Genomic DNA, 17,218 nt, shown 5'->3' with positions numbered 1-17,218 from the left:
CACCCTAATTTTAAGTTATTTCATTTTCAGGAAAAAAAAAATATCAAGTGATCAAGAGGGCGCCTCCCTTTCATGCATGCGCATTAATAATATTCGTACAAACACTTGAATATGAATAGTAATAGAGCGCATTTCTTTTCGGTTACAGTACGGGATCCGCATTAAAAATAATCTTCACAAGTCTACAAACGAGACAGATGCAGTTATAACCTGTAAATTATAGGCCATTTGACATTTTAAAATGATCTAACGGCTGATGCTGCTTCAATTCGTTGATCATTAGTTGTTCTTGATCAAGATTAAACGGATGCATGGCTCTTATAAATCTCTTTTGCATTAAATAATAAAGATATAAAGCAGGTTAAGTTAAATATTATTGTACAAATAATTATAAAATGTTATAGACTGCGAATAAGATGGAAGTTTCACATTCTGCATGTGCATTACAAAGTAAAACATTTTTTACATGCAATTATCCAAAATAAAACCAAACAACATTTGTAATGAAGATAAAATATGTAGACAAATAAGAATAAATGCTGCGCGTTGCACTCAGCATCATGCACGCCGCACAAATCTTGCACTCTGATATTTTAAGGAATATGATACACTCCTGCATTTAAATGCGGCTGCATTTATTTTTATTTTTTTTTACTTAAATTATATGAAAGCAAGTAAAGAAGGCTCCCTTTAAAATCACTGAGGTTGTCAATTAATGAAGTTTTTTTTTTTTTACATCGTGTGCATTTTGTTGATTATAATGAGAGAACTTGAGTTTAAACGTGAAGACGTTTTATTAATCCATCCATTCTTTAGAAATTCAATGATTTAGCTAAATCGTGCAGGTTTAACCCTCTGGAGTCGATTAACGCGTATACGCGTTTTGGGGTATTTTCTCCTGATAACCCCGAAAAGAACTTAAATTACACTTTCAGTTTTGATCGTACAGATAAGTGTAATACATCAATCGAATCTGTAAAGGGTCTACTTTTTTTTGTATACAGACATAATAACAACAAAACTTTGTGCACTTATAAAATAAAGATAACAAACAAGGAGTGCTGTCTGCAGCCTTTGTCTGCGCTGATCTTCAGATACAAATGCGTCATTAAAATGAACTGTAACTCAGTGAATACTCAACGAAGAGACATGAGAGCGATATCTATAGAAAGCCTGACATGTCTCCTTTTTAAACTAAAACAAGTGCTGCTGAAAACAAATATTCTGTGATAAAGTAAATCCATATGAAAAACAACGCGATGTCCGTTTTTCACGTCTCCCTTAATTATCTTCTAATGCGACCACGCCCCCCGCGCCGAGCGCGCGCTTTTGAGATTCAAATGTTTCACTGAAGCGCGCGGCTTTTGAATACGCCCACACAACAGATGACAACGCAGCGAGACTGTTCTTCAAGTTTTTATTATTTTACTGTTTGCTTCGCGATGAGAGGAATAAGACATAATTCACCCCAAAAAGATGTGATGTGGCTGAGGATTTGAGATTTGGATTTCCTCAGAAAAAAGAATGAAGCACTTTATTCAGCAGAGTTCATAAACATGAGTAAGTCTCTTTTTATTTATTTATATACTTGTACTAGTTTTCACATAACGTGTAAACATTTTACTAGTTAGACTTTTTCCAAAGACTTTTTCCAAACTATAATTCCCTGACTAAATGTATAATCAAGTGAAATATTATGAAGTTTCAATAACAATATACACTACTATACCATTCAAAAGCTTGATGTAAATAAAATAAATGTAACAATAAATGTAACTGTAACAAATGTAACAATCATTGCTGTTCTTTCAATTTATCCCCCCTAAAAAAACTAAAAAAAAAATATTCTTAGCTCTTTTCAACATTAATAATAATAAATAATAATAATAATAATAATAATAATAATAATAATAATAATAATGATAATAATAACAAATTTTTTTTTTTTTTTTTTGTAGAAAATAAGATTGTTAAAAGGATTTCTGAAGGGATTGTGTGACTGGAGTAATGATGCAAAAAATTCAGTTTGAAAGTCAGCTTTGATTGATCCTAATAAACTGTATTAACTGCACTCACAAATGAATATTAAATTATGTTGTGGGATAATTAAATATATTCTAAATAAACTACAACAAACATAAAATTATATGATTTATTTTGTCCTCACATTCTTTCTTGTAACTCATCCCTCTCAGTGGCACAGCTGACTGAATGGCTCATTATGCAGCTCATTATGCAGGCCTTTGTCTTCTCAGGTGTGAATTCATGATAGTTGACGCCTACTCGCATATGACTTTTTACCAACAAAAAGTGTCTTAGAAAATTTAAAATCAATATATTGTTTTCTGTAAGTGATAAACAAGATGATTTTCACATCATTTAGAAAAAAAAAAAAATTCTAGGCTACAAGCTCCAGTACTCAAAATTCCTGGGAACCAATTTTCTATATGTGTTTTATTATATATTTCAAGTGATTTAACATTTTTAGTTTTTCACTAACCACGCATAACATTTTTTTCTCGAAAAACACAATCATGTACATACATGCTGCCTCACATATTATTATAGCCTACATTTGTGCTGATTACAGTGAGATTAGACTTTAGCCATTTAGATATTTATAAGAAACTGAAAAAAGCACAAATGTCAGGGCATGACAAAACTTCTCCAGGCCCCAAAAATACCCTTAGACTCCAGAGGGTTAATTTATTCGTTTCTTGTTTTAATTAGGCCTGAATAATGGGAGAGAAATTATACAGTGCCTCATGTTTTACTAAAATAAAGGAAATAATTTATAAAACACGCAACAATTTCTTAATCAGTGTACAGACAGATATCTTTTTTTCCCAAGAAGTTATCTGTCAAAATAAAGGACAGGTAACGAATAACAAAGTAGTGCATGACAAAAATGCATGCTGCTTTATTAAAGGAATTTTTAAATATAAATTAAAAATGTATTTGTGACAAATATAAGCCTAATATGTGAGAATATTGACATTTTGCATATAAATCCATGTAGCCTAGCTCACTAAAATAGGCTACCACTTTTAATGCTCCGATGCCAAGTAAACCACCATTTCTTTAGGATAATATAACACAATTTATATTATATAAATAATACTGCACACCTATTAAATGTTTCAAATCTAAAATATGGTGTAATACTGTGTAGCTTAGAGAAAATATAAGCACAGGCTCATATGCTTGATATTTATCCTGCTTGAATTCTTTGTTAGAAACGCACATATCTTCATAAGTACAATACTTTCATCTGTAAATATTCAATAATTTAACTACAGTGTTTTTCTTTCATTTTCCCCGACTGCAGCTGTCAAATGTAACACGTCGACGAGGCAAGGCTGATGGCTATCTGCGAAAAATGTGCTTTGATGCGCTAGTTTGATAACTTGTGGTTAAAGCGCCACTCAGTAGTCAAAAGCAGCAAATGCACTTCGCATACGCAGCGGAGGCACTCGTGGCGGCAAAAAGCTCATTTTGGTTGGTCACCTACTGTACATAATCATTTCACAGTGGCCCTCCAGGAACAGATTTGGACAACCCATCTAAAGAGTGTTGAATTAGTTTGAATGTCAGTGTTAATTAAAAAAATAAATAAATATATAAATAAATAAAAAATTTACTCACAACGAACCCTGAACTTCTCCCCTGAGCTGGCCTGTGATCCAGTCTGAGAACTGGAGAGACTGGAGCCAGACGAACTCCCACTACTTGGTCTAGATGAGAGCTGTTCAACACGCTCCCACAGCAGCCGTGGCTCCATGTTACTAAGGGGAAGAGAGGTCAAAAGACAATATTACTGACATTTTCCTGAGAAATATAAACTTTTACATGTAATGTCAGAGGTGAATATTCAACATATAAATTATGTTAAAGATCACACATTCCAGCATTCCTCTGTCCCGCTTGGTTGTTATGCAGCCCAGTTTGTAGTGGAGAATCTCGACGGGACAACACAGGAGATCTGGACGTTGTTCTTACTGGTACTGCAGGAAAGTAAGAAGAGGATCTTGTCAATATTAAATACATATTATATTACATTTGATTTTTAAGCAAATAGCACAAATTATTACTTGTATAGAAACAAGTAGCACTATCAGAGATCAAGCTGTTTTAAAAGTGGAGAAAATGTCGTTTGTTTCTTTTTAACACCATACCAGATTCTGTGGCTATTTTAATGACAAGAAAATTTTATGGTAAAACTAAATCAGGTTTTTACAATCTATTTTTGTTAAAAATTCTAAAACTATATTTGGTTTCCAGTAGTGCTGTCAATTGATTTAAAAAAAAAAAAAAAAAAAAAAAAAAAACCACTAATTGCACATTTTCCTGAAATTAATCGAGATTAATCCCATCTAACAAAGTTTTGAATATACTTCTATATTGCAAATAATTTCACATTCAATCTTCAAATTAAAGTAGAAACAATAGTATACACTCACCTAAAGGATTATTAGGAACACCATACTAATACTGTGTTTGACCCCCTTTCGCCTTCAGAACTGCCTTAATTCTACGTGGCATTAATTCAACAAAGTGCTGAAAGCATTCTTTAGAAATGTTGGCCCATATTGATTGGATAGCATCTTGCAGTTGATGGAGATTTGTGGGATGCACATCCAGGGCACGAAGCTCCCGTTCCACCACATCCCAAAGATGCTCTATTGGGTTGAGATCTGGTGACTGTTGGGGCCATTTTAGTACAGTGAACTCATTGTCATGCTCAAGAAACCAATTTGAAATGATTCGAGCTTTGTGACATGGTGCATTATCCTGCTGGAAGTAGCCATCAGAGGATGGGTACATGGTGGTCATAAAGGGATGGACATGGTCAGAAACAATGCTCAGGTAGGCCGTGGCATTTAAACGATGCCCAATTGGCACTAAGGGGCCTAAAGTGTGCCAAGAAAACATCCCCCACACCATTACACCACCACCACCAGCCTGCACCAGTGGTAACAAGGCTTGATGGATCCATGTTCTCATTCTGTTTACGCCAAATTCTGACTCTACCATCTGAATGTCTCAACAGAAATCGAGACTCATCAGACCAGGCAACATTTTTCCAGTCCAATTTTGGTGAACTCGTGCAAATTGTAGCCTCTTTTTCCTATTTGTAGTGCAGATGTACCCGGTGGGGTCTTCTGCTGTTGTAGCCCATCCGCCTCAAGGTTGTGCTTGTTGTTGCTTCACAAATGCTTTGCTGCATACCTCGGTTGTAACGAGTGGTTATTTCAGTCAAAGTTGCTCTTCCATTAGCTTGAATCAGTTGGCCCATTCTCCTCTGACCTCTAGCATCAACAAGGCATTTTCGCCCACAGGACTGCCGCATACTGGATGTTTTTCCCTTTTCACACCATTCTTTGTAAACCCTAGAAATGGTTGTGCGTGAAAATCCCAGTAACTGAGCAGATTGTGAAATACTCAGACCGGCCCGTCTGGCACCAACAACCATGCCACGCTCAAAATTACTTAAATCACCTTTCTTTCCCATTCTGACATTCAGTTTGAAGTTCAGGAGATTGTCTTGACCAGGACCACACCCCTAAATGCATTGAAGCAACTGCCATGTGATTGGTTGATTAGATAATTGCATTAATAAGAAATTGAACATGTGTTCCTAATAATCATTTAGGTGAGTGTATTTTTAATATTTGTTTTAATGACTGAAGACGAGTATCACTGATACCAATACTACTAATGTCTCCATTAAATAGTTTTTCCCCTAATATTTAACTATAGACCACAGCCATTCAATATTACAGTATAATAATAATAATAATAATAATTCCTTACATTTATATAGCACTTTTCTGGGCACTCAAAGCTCATTACATAAGAAGGGGGGAATCTCCTCAACCACCACCAGTGTGCAGCATCCACCTTGATGATGCGATGGCAGCCATATTGCGCCAGAATGCCCACCACACACCAGCTTATTGGTGGAGAGAAGACAATGGGCGAATTTGGCCAGGATGCCGGGGTAACAACCCTGCTATTTTTCTAAGGACATCCTGGGATTTTTAATGACCACAGAGACTCAGGACCTCGGTTTAATGTCTCATCCGAAATACGGTGCTTTTTGTCATTATCACACTCTTATCACACATTATCACACACTTTCACACTGTGATTCCGGAAAATAGACGGTTAATGTGTCCCGGCAATTGTTCCCGGGTTGCTAGATTTTGCCCCTTTCACACTGCCAGTGATTTCCCAGAATATGTGCGTGCGTTCACACACAACCTGTAAAGGTCCCTCAATGACACGTGACATCAGGATGTGACCTGTAATGTACGAGTTGAAAACGCTAGGCACGTTATCTTTCACTTAAGCTGGCGAACGATCTCAGCTTCAGAGCGGATAGTGAGGAGCTAACTGATCTCTGCTTCATTACAGTTTGCACATATATTTTCATCGCGAACGTTGATCTGCCTTCAAAACACCCAGTAAAAGAGTTGCACGATAACGTGCGTCATCACTACGACCCTTTACGGTACTGGTTCTAGCTTTTGTTCACACAGAGCTCATTCTGGGGCTGAACGCGGCAATGTTACTAGGTCCCCAACCTGGGATCGATCCCGGAATCAATCCCGGGACGTGTTTGCGTTTGGCGATCTGGCAATTTTCCAAGACCAACGTGCAGTGTGAAAGGGGCTCAGCTTTCATTAAAATATCTTAATCTGACTATTGAAAAGGGGGAAAAAAAATATCTTATGGGTATGGAATGACATGAAGGTGAGTAACTGATCACAGAATTTTCATTTTTGGGTGAACAATCCATTTAAAGGTATTAAAACAAGATTTTAGCCTATAATGTACTCATAATGCCACTTAGTATCAGACAGATGTCTCTAAAAATTAATCAATGGTCCCTTTTCTTACCCTCGGGGGCACCTCTTCATCAAGGGTCTGCTCAGGGGCCTCATGGCCCCTGGATTGAGAAAGAGGTTGAGAGTGGTCAGGGTATGAAGGGTGCACTGGGTGGTGCTGGTGAGAGGAGTCCTGAGAGCAAAGATGAAGCTGTGCAAAACTAGGAACAGGATCACTGAAGGACTGGGAGCGAGACACAGTGGGTGCAGGTGAGTTGCTCTTTAGAGCAGCTAAGTGAGACCACTGGACCTTTCAGGAAGGGGGAGAGAACAACAGGAAAGGGTGAAATGGAGGGTAGACAAACTAAGCAATCAAGGAGTAAACAAAGACAGATGATAAGGATGATGCAGACTGTGAAAGATGAGAGAGACTACTAATTCACAGATGACAGCAGGGTTATGTCACCCAGAAACTTTGAGCAGTTCAGTTTCATTTACATTCACATGTCTTGTCATGAGTCTTATGCTGCGTTCCAGACAGCTTGAAAATCGGATTTTTCCCACTTTCTACTAGTGTTGTCAAGGTACCAACATTTCAGTATTCGGTACCAATACCAGTGAAAATCCACGGTTCTCTGTACCAATTTCAGTACCAAAGCAAAACACAAAAACATACAAATTAAATTTTTTTTAATTTTCATTTAATCCAAACTGTGTACATATTTAATTTTATAGGGCTTTGTTTAAGTTTTAAAGCCAAGAATAACAACTAAGTTAGCTAAATAAAAAAAAAGCCAAGAACTTCTCTTCTGATTAATATGACAAAGTTAACCATTTGTACATTCCCTAACATGCATATTTTAGATTCACAATTTATTTAAAAGCCTCTGGTGTGTAAAAATAGTAAATATCATCATGTCCTACTTTTTTTTTATACTCTAATAAAAGTTATAGGAGCATTAAATAGTTAATAAAAAACCTAATTCTAATGTTCACTATATCAGCGTTAGCCACGCTTATGCTAACAATTAACTACTCTAATAACAACGTTCATTTCAATCCGATATTCAAATGAAAATATTTAATAATATAACAGAACCGGTGTTTTCCACAGCCCTGCTCTCTTTTTGTGGTGGCATATATATGCAAATTCATTCTCTGCCAGCAGGATGTGCTTGTAGAGTGGGAGAGATAGAGGTTTCCCCTGTAACGGCTGTAATCAAATAAGCGCTGCGCTCACAAATGCTGTTCAGCCATTATAGGCAAGATGAAATGAAAATGACATCCAAAATTTTCTGAAGACAGTCGGTTTCCTTCAGAAAAAGGATTTCGACTTTGACACATGCAGGTTTATTCAATGAAGTCAAAGCCTTTTGGCAAATCTATTTGTGGTGGTCAGTTTTGATATTGTGGCCGGCCTCCACAAATAAATCAATGTATGGGAAACACAATGAAACTCACCTGCTTAAACTCTTTCATTTGATCTGGATGTCTATCTTTAAAGTGTTTTGTTAGTTTGGTGTATTTCCTCCTTTTGAGGTCGTCATGTCTCAGTCCTTTTATGAAGAGAGCGCATCTAGGCACCTTTCGGATGGCGCATCAAGTAACGGGTTGGAAACCGGGTACTCGGTACTTAAAAAAAACCTGTTACCATTAAGTAGAACCGACTTGGTACCCGAACTGGAACACCACTTAAAGGGGTCATCGAATGCCCATTTTCCACAAGTTGATATGATTCTTTTTGGTATTGATGAAAGGTTTATATGATAGTTTGTTTAAAATTTCTCAATGGTAGTCTAAAACAACACCCTAACTGTAGCCTAACTGTAAAATGTTGGTTTTTAAATGGAGATGAAAGGACAAAGTAAAACAACAATAGCATTATAATATAACATTGTAACATCCTTAAAAACCATTAGAAAATTGACAGTGAGTTAATTTCAAGACGTGGGATAGTCTTAGGCTACAGTCTACGCATCAAATATTAAAAGAAAGACCTTTACACAAAGATTCTTATGCATGCTATTGTTATTTAACAATCACTACATATATAGGCCTATCTATCTATCTATCTATATATATATATATATATATATATATATATATATATATATATACACACACACACACACGGATTAAAAGCTAAATGTTTTCATTTCGGTTCATTCTTGGTAGAAAAAATAAATAATAAAAAATAAAGTCCTACAGGTTCCATATGCAGAGCGAAATGAGAACTGTCCAGCATTTAGAAATAATTCTTAATAACTCTGCTATTATTCTTGATTTTTCAAACTGCTAACACTTTGCAGTTTTGAATTAGGCCTTTACTGTGTGACCAAAACTGAAGTATTTTCTGTTTCAGCTGTTTGATCGCGCTGGTGCCTCGTGCACATATTCATTAGAAACAGCGCAGCCGTTCACCTAAGGCGTGTGCAGCGGTCCACTTTGGCATATTTTTGCTAATTATGATTTTGTTTCGTCGATACTGAAATAAATGTGAACTACAAAGCCTATTTTACCTAATGAAGTTAAGCTTCAAATGGGCAACATCACGAATATGGAAACATTTGGACTTGTCCCGAAAGAGAGAGGTAAGCCCAACCTTCCCTTATGTTTCGCGTTAAATTATTATAATTTTTTTTTCATTTTATTTTTATAGCTAAGCCTATATTATTATTATTATATACTACAATTGTATTTATCCATTAAAATTATATATTTTTAATTCTGGTTCTGTTCTTACATTTGAAGGATTTGTTGTAAAGTGAGGGGAACTAAAAATATCCTGTTGGTACATTATAACATTATTAGGCCTGCCGTTATTATTTCTGAATGTTATAAAATGCGACTTATACATGACTTATATTTTTTTTTCCTCTCAAAAACTTTTAAAAAACATGCAGCAAACGAAAACAGGCGATTAATCGGTTAAAATGTGTTACTGTGGGTTAACAAATTTACATTATAGTATATTTAGAAACAGAGTCTGGGCGTAATCTAGGCTATGTTGTTAACTATTTACAAAAGTTTCGTGTATGTTTTTTTTTTTATCCAGTCTTTTTACTAAATTACTTTAAGAAACAAAAAATCTCCTCCCCTATAAATTTTGTGTGTGCATTTTCTTTTTGTGCGCTCTAGCGCAGAACCTGCCTCCAGCGTTGCTCAGCTGTGGAAGATTTAAAAATGTTTGATGTAAAGTTTGCTGTCCCATTTTATACAGAAATTGTTAATTAAAAAAATATATATTGTTAGTTTCATGGTAACACGCAATCAATGTTTTCGAATACTATACAAGTTCATTTAGGCTATTTAACATGCACTGTGACATTTTCACCCGTTTCAACTTATAAACTCCTTGAGATTTTAAACTCGGTTTAATAGTATTGAGATTCAAGTTGAATCTAACATAAAAAAAGATTTAAATTGCTTAAATTATTTCTATGAATTAAAGTAGCCTAACTTAAAAATATGTTATCATGACTTTTCATCATATTTTTTACAGTGTGATAACGAGCTATAATCGTTTTCCATTTCGGAAACCAAGCACCCACTTTTTTCTTTTTTAAATCTATTATTCGCTCGCATATCTCCTACAACAGGTTTTTTTTTTTGAAGAAGAAGAAGAAGGTGCCACTGTCAGGGGAGTCAAAAGATAATTAAATTATCATTAGGGTTGCCAATTGACTTCAGAAATGGAAAATAAGGGCTAATTGTGATTCTTTCTCTTTTATTCTTAAAGAAAATTGTGTTTATTCTTGTAGAAAATAAGTGTTTATTCTTTAAAAAAAAATAAGGGACAAAATAAGGGACGATCCAATTATCTGTAATGTACAATAATGTAGGCCTATATCTGCCTGCAGTTAAAAAGTTATCAGAAACAATCATATTTGTTTTACTTCACCCAATTATGTAGGCTACAATTATTCTAAAATAAATAAAGAAGTAAATAAATAATGTCATACAAAAAAATGCCATCGACCTGAGTAAATTTTACCATTATAGAATTTTGACTTTACAAGCGTAGTGATTTAGGAGGTGAAAATACTGTGAAATTACAAATTGCATGGAATTTTAAAGCATAACAACTGAAATATGAAGTGAAATGAAATGCTCATCAAAGAAATGCTCATCCATAATGAGCATTAAAATATTCCGCGCTCAAGCACATGCATTAAGTTTGCCACAAAGCACATGCAGAAGTAGCATAATAATTGTGAAAAAGGAGACATTTTAATTATTTATTAATAAACAAATGTTTTCTTGTCGGCTGCAAGATGAAATTCACAGTGCTGACTCTCATCTCCACAGTATACTGTGCACCCCTTTAAAGAGAAATGCAACCTTCACAGATTACGTAATGCTTACATTTCAAGCTTTCTGTAGATATATTTCTCATGTATGTGAGGCACCCTAATTTTAAGTTATTTCATTTTCAGGAAAAAAAATCAAATGATTGAGAGGGTGCATGCCTGTCATGCATGCGCATTAATACAAACCCGATTCCAAAAAAGTTGGGACACTGTACAAATTGTGAGTAAAAAAGGAATGGGAATAATTTACAAATCTCATAAACTTATATTTTATTCACAATAGAATATAGATAACATATCAAATGTTGAAAGTGAGACATTTTGAAATGTCATGTCAAATATTGGCTCATTTTGGATTTCATGAGAGCTACACATTCCAAAAAAGTTGGGACAGGTAGCAATAAGAGGCGGGAAAAGTTAAATGTACATATAAGGAACAGCTGGAGGACCAATTTGCAACTTATTAGGTCAATTGGCAACATGATTGGGTATAAAAAGAGCCTCTCAGAGTGGCAGTGTCTCTCAAAAGTCAAGATGGGCAGAGGATCACCTATTCCCCCAATGCTGCGGCGAAAAATAGTGGAGCAATATCAGAAAGGAGTATCTCAGAGAAAAATTGCAAAGAGTTTGAAGATATCATCATCTACAGTGCATAATATCATCCAAAGATTCAGAGAATCTGGAACAATCTCTGTGCGTAAGGGTCAAGGCCAAAAAACTATACTGGATGCCCGTGATCTTCGGGCCCTTAGACGGCACTGCATCACATACAGGAATGCTACTGTAATGGAAATCACAACATGGGCTCAGGAATACTTCCAGAAAACATTGTCGGTGAATACAATCCACCGTGCCATTCGCTGTTGCCATCTAAAACTCTATAGGTCAAAAAAGAAGCCATATCTAAACATGATCCAGAAGCGCAGGCGTTTTCTCTGGGCCAAGGCTCATTTAAAATGGACTGTGGCAAACTGGAAAACTGTACTGTGGTCAGACGAATCAAAATTTGAAGTTCTGTTTGGAAAACTGGGAAGCCATATCATCAGGATTAAAGATGACAAGGACAACCCAAGTTGTTATCAGCGCTCAGTTCAGAAGCCTGCATCTCTGATGGTATGGGGTTGCATGAGTGCATGTGGCATGGGCAGCTTACACATCTGGAAAGCCACCATCAATGCTGAAAGGTATATCCAAGTTCTAGAACAACATATGCTCCCATCCAGACGTCGTTTCTTTCAGGGAAGATGTTGCATTTTTTCAACATGACAATGCCAGACCATATACTGCATCAATTACAACATCATGGCTGCGTAGGAGGAGGATCCGGGTATTGAAATGGCCAGCCTGCAGTCCAGATCTTTCACCCATAGAAAACATTTGGCGCATCATAAAGAGGAAGATGCAACAAAGAAGACCTAAGACAGTTGAGCAACTAGAAGCCTGTATTAGACAAGAATGGGACAACATTCCTATTCCTAAACTTGAGGAACTTGTCTCCGCAGTCCCCAGACGTTTGCAGACTGTTATAAAAAGAAGAGGGGATGCCACACAGTGGTAAACATGGCCTTGTCCCAACTTTTTTGAGATGTGTTGATGCCATGAAATTTAAAATCAACTTATATTCCCTTAAAATGATACATTTTCTCATTTTAAACATTTGATATGCCATTGATGTTGTATTCTGAATAACTGAAATTTTAAACTTCCACATCATTGCATTCTGTTTTTATTCACAATTGGTACAGTGTCCCAACTTTTTTGGACTCGGGTTTGTAATTTTCACAAAACACTTGAATATGAATAATAAGAGTAATTCTTGTCTATATCTACTCTGGCGGTGAAACAATGGTGGACTCATGACAGCTCACTCAGGGCGGGTCTAAGGTAAGACGCCAGTCTAGTCTGTGCTGAAACGCCACTGTCAATCAAACTATCCTGGGAGGAGCCTGTCTGTGTGACGTCACATCTGAGATTTGAGAAAGGGGAAATTATTTAACGAGATTAAAAAAAAAAAAAAAACACAAGGTGGATTTTTATCATTATAGGGTGGTTGTGTACACACGCTGCCAAAACGCATTTCAGTTCAAACACCTAGTAAAAGTGCATTAAGCATCTGCTGACCCCTTTAAAGTCGGATATCCAACCTGTGAACTCTGGGTAGATCGATCAACTCCGACCTCAGCAAGATGCGCCATTTGATGTCACTGCTTCCAACTAACGTGTGGAGCTACCTTATGTCAAACTTAAAAACATTAGACATTAATCTTATAAAATGATACCTTAATTGTAGCATCAACTATTTTCAAAATAAAAAGCAGCATTTTATTTATATATTTTTTTCTGTTTCTGACAAAACCATGTGGTCATTATTTTAACATGACGTGTGATTGACTCACTGAATTGGGACATTTCAACATGGATGTTCCCTCTTCCGACCTTGTCTGGAACGCAGCATCAGGTGACACAGTAAGCATTACTAGAGGTGGGAGAAAAAACTGATTCTCGGATGCATTGTGATTTTCTCTTTAAATGTTTCTGAGCTTATTTTTTTTTTATTTTTTTTTTTATGTGCAATGTCTCTTGTGTGTGCTAGAGCCAGTCATATTCTTATTGCTGCCAATTACACACTGTAGCAGCTGGACCAATCAGACACAATAATTTGTTATATTTAATGAATAATCAAACAGACCCCCTAACCCAGCGACAAAATTAGTGTAAGATAACACCCAAAATCAGAACATAGGCCAGTAGTATAAACATAGCCACTATGCTTAGACTGTCTTAACAGCTGGTTTGATCAACTAGCAGTTAGGCAAGGGGTAATTAGTTTCACTTTCTGGATTCAAATTGCAGATCAATCATAGAATTGAATTAATTTGAATCCAGAATCGGAACTAGATTGGATTGTGAGGTGTCTAAAGATTCCCACCCTTAGTCATGACTACGTGTTTACTCCTAAGAAAAAGACATGCTGTATAAAACAAACACACAAAGTAACTGAACAGAGACAAACATATTAAAATGGTACCCCTAATGATTAAAAAATTACACGTTTAGGTTTAAATTTTTTAAAATATCTTTCTTACAATTGTTAAACAGAGACAGAGAGACAGAGATGGGAGGAGAAATAGGAAAAGCATGAGTGAGTTCTCTCAGGTTACTTGTGGTTCCATAGGCATGTGCATGCCTGAGGACTCAGTGGAATTTCCATTGGAGTACAGTTCAGATCCTTGTGGCAAAGGAGACTGCTTGGGTAGAGCAGCATGAGAGGTGCCCTGAAGATTCTTACGATAACTCTCATCAGCCTGGGAGAGGGACAAACAGGGCGAAAAAAAAAAGGTATTAGCAGGTATCAAGGCAACACCCAGATAGCATGGTGACATTGATACAATGTAGGGCTGGGCGATATATCTAACGATATAATCATGCGCATCTAGTCAGTAAATCTGGTTCCCTGATTACCGCTAAATCGCCATCACCTGCTTTCAAATGGAGCAGCATTTAATAGACAGAGCCGTAGATCACTGACAAGCTACACAATATCGCGTTCATTATCGAAGGCGATACATCTGCGATGATGAACGCGATATTGCGTAGCTTGTCAGTGATCTACGGCTCTGTCCATTAAATGCTGCTCCATTTGAAAGCAGGTGATGGCGATTTAGCGGTAATCAGGGAACCAGATTTACTGACTAGATGCGCATGATCATATCGTTATATATATTGCCCAGCCCTAATACAATGTTGAGTTTTGATCCAAACCAGTGTAGTTTGAAAATGCACACTGATTGGTAAACATCCATTCTGGTTCTGCATGTGCAACTCAATTATCTAATCGATACTTCCTTATTACAGAATTCTTGTTTGTTTAACCACCTGACATGCATGACTTATCTGAGCTTCAAACAATGGTGCATCCATCTTATTATTTCTCTGTTCCTTTGTTTTGCGCACTTGTTATTTGCATTTGATTTATTGTTACTGAATCTAATAGAATACATTTAGTTGTGTGAATAAACCATACATTTTAAAAATTAAGTGTTTGAATAAACCATAAATACAAATTAAGTGTTTGAATAAACCATACATTTTTCTAAATGCTTAAAAATTGCATGGATCTTGCTTTAGTTATATTTAATAAGAATTTTCTGATGAAAGTTCCAACAATATTTAACAGATTTCTTGAAGTGTATGAACATTCTTCATGACATGAACATGAGCAAGAATATCATAGTTTACAAATAGCCCATGTATTGGTCTATTATGCAATGCTTGCACAGCACCTTGCCTTCTTATTTAAAATTATATTTAAAATGTTACAAAGGATTTATATTTAATAAATGCTTTAATGTAATAAATATATTTGATAAATGCAAGTACGGTAAATACTGTTCATTGAACTTTCTATTTATCAGAGAATCCTGAAAAATGTATCACAAAATATGAAGCAGCACCACTGTTTTCAACTGATGATAATCAGAAATGTTTCTTGAGCATCAAATCAAATTGTAGTGATATCTGAAAGATCATGTGATACTGAAAAGTAATGTAATTTTTAATTTGTAATTATTTAACAATATTGCTGTTTTTGTTTTATTTTTGATCAGATAAATGCAGCCTTGGTAAACATACATAATTGTAATGTTTCCAAACTTTTGGCAGGTACTTTAATATTAATTATATTATATTCAATTTGAGTTTATCTGTATTGCACTTTTTACGATACAAATCGTTGCAAAGCAACTTTACAGAAAATTAAGTTTCTACAATATTTAGTAGTAGCTTATCAGCGGTGACTGTCAGTTTATGTACATATGGCAGAAATGTAAAAAAAATCCAAGACGTAATCAAACAGACGATGAACACTATTAACAGTAATTATTATATGATGCAATTAAACTTATAGCAAAATTTTGGTAGTTCTGTATGTTGTTATAGAGTTGGCATTAGGACTGTGCGATTAATCGAAATCGAATCGCAATCGCGATTTGAGACGTTGCGATTCGCAAATCGCAAAAGCCTGACGCAGGTTGCACCTCATCCAGAGTGCCAGATGCGCTCGTGGAGATGAGGTGCGTCAACTCGCGCCTGTCTCCGCGTTTAAAATAAATGTAAAATCCCAAATGTTGATGCGATATTACTCTGTTCCAGAGCATATGCATGACTGCCAGCCTTGAGTGACAGTCCTAACTAACCAATAGAGTGAGTCACATCTGTTCTCCCCAATCAGCTCTGCTCTAGCCAACTGCGTAAACGCCCACCATTAAAAAAAAAACACACAGAAAGCGGGACAGAGACATAGTGGGATTATGGTGTCTACAGGGTCAGATCGATAGTTAGGCAAATTAAAACTAAAGAAAAACGTATGTAATGGTAGCTTCGAAATGACAGACAACGAACAAAAAAGGTAATTTGCAAGAGCTGCGTATCAATGCATATCAAGAGCTCCCTTATCAGTTCTGTTTTCAGTACTGAAGAATAAAAGATACATTCTTAGATGTTTTTGTTAGTACATGAATGTTATCTTGCGCATTTTATCTTCTCAACAGATTAATTTGAAATAAGTTTATATTGCATGTTCGCTATTCACAATTCAGAAGACCGCACACACAGCCATGTCTGTGAATGCTTCTCATACTCGTTCCTCTCTTCCCTACGTGACGCGAATCCCGCGTCATGGACGAGCCGTTCACACTTGCTGCACTCACGCAGCCTGTTTCGTAATGAACGGTTATAATCGCGCGTGGTTCTGCACCGCAAATCTCCACGAGCGCATCTGGCACTCTGGATGAGGTGCAACCTGCGTCAACTCGCGCCTGTCTCCGCGTTTAAAATAAATGTAAATTGAGTCTAACTGCTTGCTAATTTCACTTGGATGAAATGAAACATTCAGCACATTTTCCACTTGTTCTTAAAATCCCAAATACAATGTTGCATATGTAATACTTTAAAAATTGACTAAAGAAATACAGTTCTTTATTTATAAAAAATAAACAAATCTAAAAAAGTTAATTCTGTAGAAGTAGTTATACCATTATAATCTTGCATGCTGAAAAAAAATTATAATAAAAATATAGA

General features: G+C 36.0%; 1 protein-coding gene across 4 annotated transcripts in view; it reads right to left on the bottom strand.

Annotated features, from left to right (window-relative positions):
• Positions 1–17,218, bottom strand: part of LOC109111140 (mitogen-activated protein kinase kinase kinase kinase 4-like) — an 89,128-nt gene that overhangs the window by 29,348 nt on the left and 42,562 nt on the right. For all 4 annotated transcript variants that reach the window (XM_042756323.1, XM_042756308.1, XM_042756317.1 and 1 more), the window contains exons 15-18: positions 14,302–14,445; positions 6,904–7,140; positions 3,902–4,005; positions 3,646–3,785 (exon numbers count right to left, since the gene is read on the bottom strand). In XM_042756323.1, the coding sequence (XP_042612257.1) occupies positions 3,646–3,785; positions 3,902–4,005; positions 6,904–7,140; positions 14,302–14,445 (625 nt within the window). The remainder of the gene's footprint in view (positions 1–3,645; positions 3,786–3,901; positions 4,006–6,903; positions 7,141–14,301; positions 14,446–17,218) is intronic.

This window comes from Cyprinus carpio, chromosome A1 (assembly GCF_018340385.1).
Source record: "Cyprinus carpio isolate SPL01 chromosome A1, ASM1834038v1, whole genome shotgun sequence".
Taxonomy (NCBI): Eukaryota; Metazoa; Chordata; class Actinopteri; order Cypriniformes; family Cyprinidae; genus Cyprinus; species Cyprinus carpio.
This window is presented reverse-complemented; position numbering and strand designations above follow the sequence as displayed.